The sequence below is a fragment of the Dendropsophus ebraccatus genome, chromosome 10 (assembly GCF_027789765.1).
Source record: "Dendropsophus ebraccatus isolate aDenEbr1 chromosome 10, aDenEbr1.pat, whole genome shotgun sequence".
NCBI classification, from domain to species: domain Eukaryota; kingdom Metazoa; phylum Chordata; class Amphibia; order Anura; family Hylidae; genus Dendropsophus; species Dendropsophus ebraccatus.
Genome location: NC_091463.1, coordinates 18,744,665 through 18,758,727, shown reverse-complemented (window position 1 = coordinate 18,758,727; position 14,063 = coordinate 18,744,665). Strand labels below are relative to the sequence as shown.

General features: G+C 41.9%; 1 protein-coding gene across 4 annotated transcripts in view; it reads right to left on the bottom strand.

Moving 5' to 3' along the window:
• Nucleotides 1-5,611: 5,611 nt before the first annotated feature.
• Nucleotides 5,612-14,063, bottom strand: part of LOC138802511 (uncharacterized) — a 72,812-nt gene continuing 64,360 nt past the window's right edge. For all 4 annotated transcript variants that reach the window (XM_069985919.1, XM_069985917.1, XM_069985918.1 and 1 more), the window contains exon 7: nt 5,612-8,213. In XM_069985919.1, the coding sequence (XP_069842020.1) occupies nt 8,121-8,213 (93 nt within the window). In that variant the 3' untranslated portion in view covers nt 5,612-8,120. The remainder of the gene's footprint in view (nt 8,214-14,063) is intronic.

Here is a 14,063-nt window from a genome sequence, read left to right as displayed (position 1 = left end):
CAATATGCTGGGCTCCCTGGACACTGATGTGTGCGGGGCCGCTCTCATTGCAGCGGTCCCGCACACCTCAAACTCCCCACAGTAAGGAACATATATGCACATTCCTACTGCACGATGTATGTATATATATATACCAATTGATGACTTGAAGGGTTTAGTGATAATGATCATTCAAAAAGGCAGTTTTTTCATCCAGTATTTGCTAATTATGGCTGGCCGCTAAAAAATAGACGGTCGTCATTAGAACATCCGTCGGCCATTGGGAACTATGAATATGCCTGAAATGTCTCTGATTTTAAATCCCCTTCAGTTCACCGGAAGATTAATGGCCGTTCCCTCCAGAAAGTTATGTACTGTACTTTGCAAGTGTCAAAATGATGCAACTATATAAGAAATTAAAGATACGATTGCACGTAGTCCGGGATTTCTGCCTACAGGTATTACACAGATCAAGCCTTTCACATGTGCTGTTTACAGTCGTATCTCTTAATGCAGACGCAGAACAGCAACTTGTTTTTACTGGTCTAAACGTATAGAAATAGCTCATAAACAAGCAGTATAGCCCCAAATATTCATCCTTAAAGGGACCCCACCACTTAGAAAATTCTGTCTAATCTGTCTGGAGGAAGTGAGCAGACTGATATATGGTTGTTGGACAAAAAAAAAAAAATTTGCAGAATTTAAGGAATAATAATTCTCCTCGAGGAGAGCGTCATGAAGACGTATGGAGATTTACAGGCCATTTATGCTCCTCTGGGAATCCTGGGAAGAAAAGATATGCAAAGTAACTCTCTCAGCGTCCTGCTGTGTACTGACGAGGGGCCATAACACCGAAACAGCCGCACATGGGTATTCTTTCCTTCTGGAGAGATTTTTGGCCTGGCAAACTGTATATCCTGGTCATGTTCTAAGACTCTTAGTTGGAGTGAAAACTACATTGAAAAGGTGGCGTGGGAGTGACTTTGCATATCCTTCCTTTCAAGTACAATTTTATCATCATCTAAATCTCAGATCATTCTGGAGTTAGGAGTCCAGTGGGTGGTCCTACCCAGTTCAGCCCTTATTTTGATAAGCAGCTCATTGGTGGGTTCTGACTGCTGGGACTTATGCTTGGCCACCACTTCATTCATTCTCAACAGGACATTGCTGGGTGGGGAACTAAGCTATGTTTCTTAGGACCATATTACACGTCCCGATGACTTGATGTAAGCAAGAGCTGATCTGCTAGATTGGCGCTCGCTTATTGAGCCCATATATGGCCCGATAATTGTGTAGCAAGGGCTGTATGTGTATATCGTTAGCGATGTCCATGTAGCCCTTGTAAAATAATAAAGTATACATACCTCTCCGCACTCCCTGATGTCCTGTTAGCTTCAGCTTGCTCCCGGTAGTGTTTGAGGTGACCGTCTGCTCAGCTAATCACCGGGACAGTGCCCTGGCCAGTGATTGGCTGAGCGGCCCTGTCAGCTCAGAAGCCTCAGTGCACAGTGCCAGGCACATACAGAACGCAGGAGAAGAGCAGGAGCGTGGACAGGTGAAGTATTAGCTGTTTGAGCAAGGGCCGCACAGACATCGCTAACGATATCCGTGCAGCTCTTGCTAAACGATTATCAGGCCATGTAATAGGCCCAGTAAATGAGCACTGATCTAACAGATTGTCACTCATTTACAATATTGATCGGGCCTTCATCGGCCCATCTAATAGGACCCTTGGTCTCATAGACAGTGAATGAGTGACAATTGTCCATGATAGGTGAGGATACTGCCCCCCCAATAAGCTGAATACTAGGGATTTAACTGAATTGCATATGACACCCCCTTTGAAAAGAGGGAGCAATAGAGGTGCAATACTGATGAATATATTGAAGGCTGCCTGGATCCAACTTCAGCCACCATTAATCATATGCAGAATGTTCCGGTTCGGATGAAGAGATATGTAACTGTGTTGGGACCGGAGCATGAGGAGCCCTGCAGTTCCTGCCACACAATGTGTATAATATATATATATATATATATATATATATATATATATATATATATATATATATATATACACATGGAATGTTTGCACTGGAATAACCCTTTAACGACAATAGTATCTCTAATAGCTACGTAGGGTTTCCTGATGTAAACATTACATGGAAATCTGTTATGTATTATAAGATCATGGATTTATCTTCTCTAGAAAGAGTGGCAGTAGTGACTGACAGAGACTCCGCTCATCCCAGGACTTTATATTTAGACGTTTATGGCTGCAGAATGTGGTAGTGGGAGGATATCCTCTAATTACAGGCTTTACCCCAAAGCAGAAAGCCCTGAATCTGTCAGCACATTGATGATTACCTCAGCCCCGCACTAGTTATTATTATACCATGGACACAGCAATTTAAATTGTATTTTTATCACGCGGAATGTGTCACTACTACCTGATGAGAGCTGATAGCAGCGGACTCACCCCTTCTTATACAGTGCAGGATTCCAGCACTGGTGTAGAGATACTGGGCAGCAGTCTGATTCTTATGCAGAAGGCAAGAGGCGCCGGGAGTGTTTGTTTTGGGGGTCTTTACAGAATTAGTGAAAGGTGATGCCACTAGATAGAGGAGACAATAGATGAGGCTCACTGCTCAGCCTTCCCCTCCCTGTGAAAAGGTCACAGAGCATGTCCATGAATAGACAGCTCCTGTAGCCTATAAACACAAGGTTTGCTGTAAAGCCACACCTCTTTGGCACTTAAACACTGTATAAAAGGAGCCATTTTGTAGCAGGTTGCAGTCATGGATAGCTAAATCATAGGTAATCAGTGTATTCTTTCCCCATGACCTATGTAACATTGTCAGTATTTTGGTATTATAATCTAGTATGTTAGAATGGACGACACATACGGGACACAGTTTTGCATTTTCATTCACACAAGCCTTTATTGATACATTCTCATTAAATTCTTTGCATATAGTATAAGCAGTTCTGACCATGATCAGTGTTATCTGCAAAAAAGCAATTCACTGGCAACCATCACTGAGGCATGGAGACCACGAATTTAGTAAGGTACAGTATAGCGAATATATATTTATCAGCTCCCAGCGTGGCTGTATCTAGTGTCGTAACATTGGTTTAGACGTGGCTGCATGTGCCACAGTAAACATACCATCATATAGGGTCAATAACATGCACTTCGATTGGATGATAATATTCGGACAAGGCAGTTTCAGCATACAAGTGAGGTTCAAAGAAATCTTATTAAAGGGGTTCTCCAGTTTTACATAACATAGACTAAAAAAAAAAAAAGAAACTTTCGTATGTTGTGTTTCATATTTGCATAGTTAATGTACAACACAATATACAAGTTAAACGTTTGTTTGTTTTTTTTTAATACGGTAATGCTATAATTTAAATCCCGTTGTCTTCCCGGTCCGTGGGAAGGCGGTGATAGCCCCACTTCCCCATGGAGCAGGAAGACAGCAGGATTCACATGCCGATGGATCGGGTTTGTACAACCCAAACCTCGGTCAGCTCGCTCATCTCTAGCTATAATCCATGAACACATCTATATATCCAAGAACAATCTACAGCCCTCTAGCTGTTGCAAAACTACAATTCCTATCATGCCTGGACAGCTAAAGCTTTGGCATTCAAGACATGATGAGATTTGTAGTTTTGCAACAGCTGGAGGGGCCACCAATCTGACCCCCCGATCTACAGAATCTACTATTATTACAAGATTATCAGAGTCCGCGGACTTGTTGCATTGGCAGGGAGGGGTAATCCGCAGAAATACATAGCAATATGATAAGAAGATGGAGAGAGCTTAGGTTTGCACATGCAGATAGTTATTGGGATGACGGTATACACTCTGCCTTAACATGCAAATATATTCTATATGTATGGTTACCAGAAATCGTTCACAATTTATATGATCCTTAGGAGAACCCCTTTAACCGAGTACATGTATGGCAGTGTAGGCTTAACAATACAAAGCAAAAAAAATCTAAAAAAAACAAAACACACACAAAAACACTCCAAAAAGAAAGAAAAATGAGTATAATCGAGAAAAAAGGGAATGAAACTGTATACAAAACCAGACAACAAGTGAATTCAACATCAATTTAGTACAAGAGGGCAGTGACAATGGGGGTTAAACAATGAATATATATAGTATATATATTTAGGATCCACGAGCAATAAACTCATAGCAGAAGTAGTATTAAACAGGAAAAAAAAAGGAAACTTGTAACGCCCGTGCTACTCCACCCCGGTTTTGCAATGAAAGGCTTCCCATATTTGCAAGACTCTGGGTTTTTCACGCTACTATACGAGGGTTTAACATGCTACATGTATATTCTTAAAGCACAATGCACTCTGTCAGTGTAAATAGAAAAATAGTGGTGTGAGGAGGACGACTTTAGGGGTAGATTACAGGCTCGGCATATCAAACATAAATAATTGTTACTTACAACTTTACATATAGAAAAGGAGGCACATGGGTGTCAGGGTAACTTCTCCCTTGAGGACCTGGTAATTGTTGGGTTTCATGCCGTCTGGCTGTAAACCAGTGATCTCCAGCTTGTTGCTTTCTGGCTGTTGCAAAACTACAACTACCATAGTACATGTTAGGAATGCATGCTGGTGGTTGTAGTTTCAAGACAGCGGTGAGGCCACAGGTTGGAGACCCCTGTTGTAAACTATTGAACATACAATAACATCTTTAAGTTCCCTATAAGGACTATCGCTATGAGGCAATATATTGTTGTATGCCATGTTGAGATTTGACCATCATACATAGTCTATAGAACATAGTGATCCTCCCAAATGTATAATGATGACAGAAGAGTCTTCTAATAATATATGATCACCAGATTCCTCTAAATTGCATGTTATTCTACCATGCGCTCCCCATGCGTGTAGTACCCCATATCCTGAGTTAGTACCAAACCATTCTATAAATTCTTTTCTGAATAGTATTAGTTACAATTATTATCTTATTTCTGCCCTGATGGCTACCAATAGGATATGCAGCAATATCTGATCAGAAGCCATCTGACCAAAAAAAAAAAAAAGCAAAAAGGCAGCCATAATGGGCACATCTTGTGCCAACAGAAGGGTAGACAAACATAGAAAATCCTACGTTTACTGGATTATTTCATCACTTTCATGCTGCCTGAACCACGAGTCAGCGCTGTGGTCCCCGGCGTCTTCCCTCTACCCCTAGAGCTGTAATTGATAGACCTATTTGAGTATATGGAGAGATCTATCAGCCAAGGCTGTTGGTATAGGGAGGAAATGCCTGGGTCCACCCTGATGACTCGTAGTTCAGGCAGCATGAAAAAGTCATAACAGGTTCAAGTTCTGAAAAAAAGAAAAAAAGAGAAACATGGGTTCGTTTCTGAGAATGATTGCAACAACATGAATAAGGCAGGGAAAAGGGTCAACAATAGAGATGAGCGAACCTGGAGCATGCTTGAGTCCATCCAAACCCGAACTTTAGGCATGTGATTAGCGGTGGCTGCTGAACTTAGATAAAGCCCTAAGGCTATGTGGAAATCATGGATATAGTCATTGGCTGTGTCCATGTTTTCCAGACAACCTTAGAGCTTTATCCAACTTCAGCAGCCCCAGCTAATCAAATACCGAACGTTCGGGTTCGGATCGACTCTAACCCGAACCCGGTTCACTCATCTCTAGTCAACAACTGTCCAGTAACTAATAATTTACCGATAACTTAACCCTAGATCCACAGTAAACCAGACTACAGCAAATCCCAATATCTGGCAGCACCACGTAGGTCTAGGAAGCTGAGATCTGTGGAGTTGTTGGACATCATTTTACTGTTTGTATTAGAGATGAGCGTAACTTGCGCATACTGGAGTCTGCTCGCTCGGCATTTGAATACCAGTGACTGCAGAATTTGGATGCAACCCTAGGAAGCCCCAAAAAAATGCATACAGCCATAGGCCATATCTATGTTTTCTGGGACTCCCTGCATCCAACTTGAGCCTTTTACGTTGAAAGCAGGAACAAGTACACATAGTTTTTAACATAGTATAAAGATCGGAACGTACCACAAAAAGAAGAGGAAGGGACGCGCGTTACTATGGCTGAAAAGGAATTTTAACTCATCTCTCTTTAGATCAGTCAACGAGAGAGCAGTCTCTGGCACCAACAATATTTGGGTAAGCTATAGAGCGGGTTAGGTTCTTGGCAACATTTCAACAAAACACTTCACTTATTCAGTTTCTCGTCTTTTCTGTATACATCGGTGTCTGCCTGCACCCAGTAGGGCGGTATTTTAAACCTGTGGCAAAACTATGACTCCCAACATGCCTGAGCACACAGGGAGTTGTAGTTTTGCTACAGCTGGAGAGCCACAGGTTGGGGAACAGTGCCTTAGTGGTCAGTCCTATTAACAAGGCAGCACCATAGTTCTGGCTCGTTCCATCCATGATTTCATGATGCAAAGAGAACAGATAACTCATTTTTTTCACTGACTTAAACGTTTCTTTTGCAAGTTTAAAGGGGTTATCCAGGATTAGAATAAGCACAGCGCCACCCCAGTCCTCAGGTTCTGTGTGGTATTACAATTTAGTTTCACTCACTTGAATGGAACGGAGCGAGAAAAAAAAAACAAAACACCCAAACTGAAGGATGGGAGTGGTGCTGTATCTGGAGAAAAGCAGCCATGTTTTTCTAAGACTAGAACCCCCTTTAAATGGGCACTGGTATACGGATTAGAAGGCGGATGCTGTCTGTAAACAATCACTGATCTCTGTGATCAGCGATTGTTTACAGAGCCCTCAAAAGGCACAATCATTGGGTTGGCAATTCTTTAGCAGTAGAAATGGCCCGATCAGCTGACGGACTGCTAGCCCTATTACAAACCTGTTCCGCCCAGTGTAATAGGGCCGTTTCCTTAGAAAGCTATGTCTCTACGACAAACCTGCGGCCCTCCAGCTGTTACAAAACTATGTTTCCCATCATGCCCAAAGCTTTGGCTCTCCAGTAATGAAGGGAAATGTAGTTTTGTAATAGCTGGAAGACGGCAGGTTTGATACAAGTCAGAAGATTCTTTTTGACCTTGTGAAACTGCAAAAAACCCAAAAACAAAACAAAAAAAAAAACATTATTCCTAAAGTTGGATTAAAAGTGCATGATACCTGTGTACATGGCATTATTATTCTCCTTTGCTCTGCCAGATCATTACTATTACTATTATTATTATTCTTCTGAGCAAAAAAAAAATAAAAAAATTATTGTGTAAATAATTTTAGCTGGATTGAACTAAAGTTCAATGCCCCATCGCTATTTTCTTGCAAAAACAGCGCCACCCTGTCTTCAGGTTGTGTGCGGTATTACAATCCAACTCCATTCACTTTAATGGAACGTGACTGCAAAACCCCACACCCAAACTGAGGACAAGAGAGGTGCTGTACCTGGAAGAAAGTGTCCATGTTTTTCTAAGCCCCTTCAAGTAGGAAAAAAGCAGGCAAGAGGCAAGAAATGTTGTCTTGAGGACATAGCTACTGCAGACTCTGGAATAAACCCATAGCTAATACTAAAGTGTTCTTTTATAGATCTCACAATCTTTACCATCCATCTTCTGCCGTTCCCAGTGTTAATAAAATAGAATATTGAATTGTTCAGACATTATTGGGAAAAAAATTTCTCAAGAAAATAAGTAATTTCTCTGATTCCAGCATGTTGTAGCTCTGTTCCTGATAAGTAACCTATGTCAGGAGGCAGCTATGTAATAACAATGATGAGTCAAAGGAAGGATCTCCGCCGATTGGCTGGATCAGGGCAGGATGGTTGCAGTACAAATCCCTGGCGGGTGACGTCCACTTCAGGAAATGGGCCGTTCAATCTGTTTTGTCATTTGCTGAATCTGGATTGAGAATATGACTGTGAAAACAGGAGATGGTGCAGGAACGTGACTGCAGGTTAAAGCAATGTCTATGTGCGTTCAACTTGTTCTTTGCTATTTGAATTCCAGCTTTATATATAACATTGGTTGACGCCAAGTATATAAAATCTTCAGCATCACTTGTCTATAGTGTCAATCTTGATAGAATAATTGCGGCAGTCTTTACAGTATGGTTTATGGATGAAGTACTCAAAAGTCAGTGATTTCACCCGAGTTGCTTTGTGCTCCACCATGCAAGTAACAGGGCACCACCCGTCATCAGGCCACCCCATAGCAAGCTGTACAGGATGCTCATAGGCTGCGAATGGAAACAAAGAGGCAAGTTATGGTGGGGTTATGGCAATACAGGGATAGCATAATGTAACATTTACACTATATAAGCAACAAAGGAGTGAAATAATTCTGAAATCTTGCACTTCTCAGTCTAGCCACTTAGTCTAGAACTTACCTGATACTTACTGTTCTGTCTATGGAAAGTGATCTGTATAGAATTACAGCTAAAATTAACAGCAGTAAATAGAGAAGATAACAAAAGAAACTCACAGTTCAGCCTTCCCCTCCCTGTGGAATTAATTCTCTAAAAGAGTATCTGTCACTAGGTTTATGCTGCTTAAACTCGTGACAGACATGATGAACAGAACGTATTACTTATATCATTCTGTTCAGCCGTTCTTCTAATATGCAGGAGAATGGGATCTGTGCTGCACCATTCCCCATGCACAGCATGGATTGATGGTGCCTATACACAGCAGGTGGGCACAGTTTGCTTGAGCTTGTAAATATTCAGGACTACTGGGCTCATACATATTATGGAGAGGACTACTTATTGTCCATGTTGTTCAGGAGGATATCTCTGGATCAACAGAACAATGTAAGTGATACATCACTCTGCTCAGCTTCTCTGTCACTAGTTTATACTACCCTGAGATAGGACACCATAAACCTCCGGACAGAGTCTCTTTAAAAGGTGAGAGTATGGTCAGTAATGTTTCCCATTCACCTAAACAAGCCAGGTCCTGTCCTACGTTGTGTATGTCCATTGAGCTTTCTGTGAGGGTGCGTTCACACGTAGAGGATCTGCAGCAGATTTGATGCTGTGTTTAATCATTTAGTTACATTGATATGTGCAGCATCAAATCTGCTGCGGATTCTGTAAATGTGAATGTACCCTAAAGCATATCATTAGATTAGATACATTTTTTTTTAAAAGAATGGTTTCAATATCTGGGTCTAATAAGCCCAAATGTCTACTAACACAGTCAATACTATAGGAAATTTTAGGCTGCAAGAAATTTAGAGTGAATCTAAAGGTTGCTCTTTACGGCTATGTACACATTAAGTATCCGCTTTTTCTTTTTAAAGTGACGTCCGTTATTACTGTATTTTAACTGACCTCAATGGAGTGCATTAAAGTCAATGGAATGACCGCCGCCCAATGCACACAGTGCGCGTCAAAATAATTGTCTATAGTGACAATTATTCACAGACATTTATTAGTTGTTCACACACCGTTCTTTTTTTACCGTTGTTACTATTAAATTCAATAGACTTTCAATGAAAGACACATCCAAAGTGCAAGCAGTCCACCTCAACTAGAATAATGTACTAACAGCTGTTCTTGTAATGATGGGTGTCCAAAACGCAAAACGACTAACGTCATTTTTACCTCAAAATCAGTAATACTAGCTCAGTGTATGCCTATATGTGATGATCGGTTTTCATGAATCAACTTATGTGGTGTCCATATTCTGCTTTAGGGTCCTATTCCACGGGCCGAGGAGGGCACGATCAACGATGTAAACGAGCGCCGATCTGCTAGATCGCCGCTCGTTTACTGGTCCTATTCCACGGCCCGATGATCGTTGAGCGAGGGCTGCAAGGACATCGTTACCGATGTCCTTGCAGCCCTTGCAGCATACATTACCTGTCAGGGTCTTCTGCTCCGCTCCGTCCTCCTCCCCGGGTCCCGTGCGCTCTATCTTCAGATTGGCCTGTCAGCTGACAGGTCACTCAGCCAATCACAGGCCGCGGGGTCCTGGCCTGTGATTGGCTGAGCGCTCTGTTAGCTGACAGGCCATTCTGAAGGCAGAGCGCGCGGGACCTGGCGAGGAAGACAGAGCGGAGCAGAAGACCCTGACAGGTAATGTATGCTGCGCTTCTCAAATCATCGGTCGCCCGCCCGCCGCGCTCCGCTATTCAACCGTAGCGATGCGCGGTGGGGGAACGATGATTTTAGGTCTGGCCCTAAATGAACGATCAGCCGATGACACGATCATCGGCTGATCGTTCTCTCTATTTCACAGAGCGATAATTGGCCGAATCGGGCCAAGTGGGGCCCATTCGGCCGATTATCGTTACTGTGGAATAGGGCCCTTACTGCAAATGATAAACATAAGGGCAAACCTAATGGCGATCCGACGCCAGGAGGGTGAACGTCTACTTCTTCTACATTGTACTTATGCGTTATTAGATATTATTATATCCCAACATAAAATAATTGCTTTTAATAAAAGCCCTCCCCTGTCGTACACTAAAAACTATTCTCCCTAAAGTGTCTGTATTCGGCCATAAATGATCACAGAGGAGGATTCCCCCCCTCGCTGGACCTCCTATCTGTAAGCAGTCCTGAAAGGGGGGGGGGGTGTTCTTAGAGGATCAGATCTGCGAATCGCTCATCCAGCACACTTCGTCCAGTACATGAAGTCTTCAGCTTCCTATTCACCAGTCAATGACTTTTAAGGAGAGATCAACATTCCTTCTGCTCCAGAGCACATATGTGAGTAATACAAATAAAATGCACTAAATAAAAAAATAACCAGAATCGGAAAGGGGTCCTGCTAAAGTCATGTTCAATGACTTCACTTTCTACGTGCTATAGAGCGATAACTGGGGTACGTCTGAAGCCCGGAGCACTCAGATGTAGGAGAGGAGGCCTAACATCCCAAAGAAAATCCCATAGGATGGTTAGTCATGCCTTGCGACTGGCGTCTCATGGGAATGAATGGAGTAACCCAATGGGTGTGACTCAGTGATGCAGCTGCTGGGTTCTGTTTTATACTAGATGTTATAGCCAAAGTATTTTAGACAAAACTGTTTAGTATAAGCAAACTCCATAGTATACAATCAGCTAAATCACTAAATTGTGTAAAAGATGTAAAAAGGTAAACACTACTGATATATATATACCTTATATCACCCATAAGCTCCATGTGCGAAGTATCACATGTAATGTATTGTGTTGAAGGGGTTTTCCAGGATTAAAACAAACACAACTACTTTCTTGCAAAACAGCACCACCCTTGTCCTCAGGATATGTGTGGTATTACAATTCAGCTTCATTCACTTCCATGGAACTCTTAGCCTGGATAACCCCTGTTATAGTGTCATGTAGAAGTATGTTGCTAAGGAGGCTATAGAAGTTATAAATGACAAGTGGAAAGTTTGCCATTAAAGGATTGCAGTATGTACCACGGTGATATGCTCCCACGTTGTATACATAAAGATAATCTTCACCAATAATACCGGTGAGTAGCAATGGGTAACTCGCAGATAGCCTTGCAGGCAGTACGTTTCCTTTAAGTAAACAGTGCGCCTTTCATTCTTAACCTCTGAAATCATCGGAGATTCTTGTCGGATGCACACGGCTGGTTTAATCTTAATCTCTTTAAATGTTTCCAGCATCTCAAACCGTGCTCGAGAACTTTCAGGTTCTGTTACTTGGTCTCGATACTTTGAGGCCTTGCACGTAACTGAAAAAAAAAAACCCTACATCTCAAGAGGACTAAAAATAGATCATGTTATGGAAGCAAGAAGATTCAAAAAGCTGTAAAACTCTCAGGTCGGGTTCACACATGACAGTATTCTTAAACAAAAGGAGAAGAGGCACAGAGAAGAGCCATGATGAAAAGATTTAGGCATTACCGTTCCTACTGGCATGTCCCTATATGGTCAGCAGTGATTGGCACACCCCATCTGGTAACACCCAATTGTCAATCAGTTTATAAATTTATAGGAGGAACAGCACAATGTAGAGATTTGTAAGGAATTCTCAATGCACATCAGTTAAAAGTCAGCGGGATGGGATATTTTTAGTAGAACTGGCTGACCTTGCAAAGTGTATAGGGGCCTCCCAATTCTCCCCCTACAGATGATGTCGTGGGACAGAAGTATCAGGCATGAAGGATTTTAAGCAGCCCAATGCCTTTGTATTGTGGATGATAAGCAGCTCCTCCCCCATTATAAACACATGAACACTCGGCTAAGTCGAACAGTCATGAGTTTAAGGGGATTGGAATGGATCGCAGTCAGCCAAAAATGAAACCAAAGAAAATGTCTCCAAAGAAAAAAAAAACAGCACTACTCTTGTCTTCAATTTGGGTGTTGTTTTGCAGCTCAGTACCATTGAAGTGAATGGAGATGAACTGTAACACCACACACAACCTAAGGACAGGGGTGCCACTGATCCCGCCTAAAATACTATAATAAGTGCTGAAATATGTTCATATAGTCACCTGCGTCTATGAGGAACGTCAACTGTGATGTTTTATGTAAAAACTGCAGAGTTCCAACCTTAAGTTTTTCCAGTTTGCGGTAAATGGGGTAAAGTATACAAATGCCTGGCATACTGTGGTCTGAAAGATGTGTCAAGTTCTGGAAATCAGGCATATCAGGACGGCAGAGAGTGATCTGGAGGTAACATCTGTAGAACATGTGGAAGAACCTCAAGTGAACTTGGCCATAAAATCCCATGCAGAAGGCACAGGGACTCCGATGTACACCTGTCTGCTCATATATATCATCATTCTGCAAATGCATAGGAATAACCTATGTAATAACAAAATGTACATATCAGGGTTAACTAGCATGTAAGTGATATTTCGTGATATTTCTCCATGAATTTTTCAATTCTGCAACGATAGCATGGAAATAGTAAGGTAAGAAAAGCAGCTACACAACACATTCATACATTTTACTGAATCCCCATAAGAACAAAGCGACACTTCCTATTGTGCAATGAAAAAAAATGTCTGCTACGTTATCCATTCCAACGAAAAAAAAAAACAAACCAAGAAAAAACCCAGTCTGCACTCCTATCCCAATGGTCCGGAGACTGAAAATAGCGATAAAATAGAGGCATTCAGAAGGAATTATTGGTTATCAGCTTTGCTTCTCACGATCCCCAAGTGAAGGCAGAACATAGTATATAGCTTCATACATTATTTATTGGACATAGTATATAGCTTCATACATTATTTTAGGAGCAAACATGAATTGTTTTTCTTCTGAGGAATGACTGAGATCTACAAGGCTGCAGGACATCTTGGCTGGTCCGCTGCAGGAAGCCGAGCCAATAATGATAGAGCAGGAATGCTGGGGCTGTGTGTTTAGCTGTTTTTTATTGTGTTTATGTATATGCCATGAGATTGTGTGTGCCTTTTTTGGAGCTTTAAGGAAGCAGGGAGCTCAGCTCACGCCAGGGTTCCCTGTGGATTCTTCAAAGACGACAAACACATTTGGATTCATTTAGGGCAAATAATAGGAAAACGGCTTTGCACGGTGATAAGATTAAGATTACAAATGGAAAAGCTACTGAGGGACATCTATACAATCCTATACACAGATGTGATTGCTTACTCTGCCGATAATTGTCACGTGGAATACAAGGCAACGATCAGCTGACATGAACGATGTCGGCTGATCGTTGCTGTTGTCTTTCAACATGTTGAAATACAAACGACTGTGATAGCAGCGGCAACAGACCACCGTTATCTTCTATGGGCAGCCCAGACAATCTAGCCCAGGCCCCCCTGTACCCACCTGCTCGCTCCGTGTAACAGGAGCGGTGGACCCTCCCCCGCATGTAATAGTGACGTAAGTCTCCTGTTGGCCAAAACATAGAAGGGCAGCTTTTCACATAAGCTTCGGTTCACACATAGTATTTGGTCAGTATCTTTAAATGAAACCAAAACTAAAAAAAAGTGCTAATCTCTTCATTATATTTTTCTCTATGTTGATTCCACTCCTGTAGGGACTGAAATACCGACCTAATACAACTAAACGAGAGAAGATATATTACAAAGATGCCTGTACATATTGCTGTGTTGAGGACTTCTTCAGGTGAAGGATGATGTCACACACTAGAGGATGA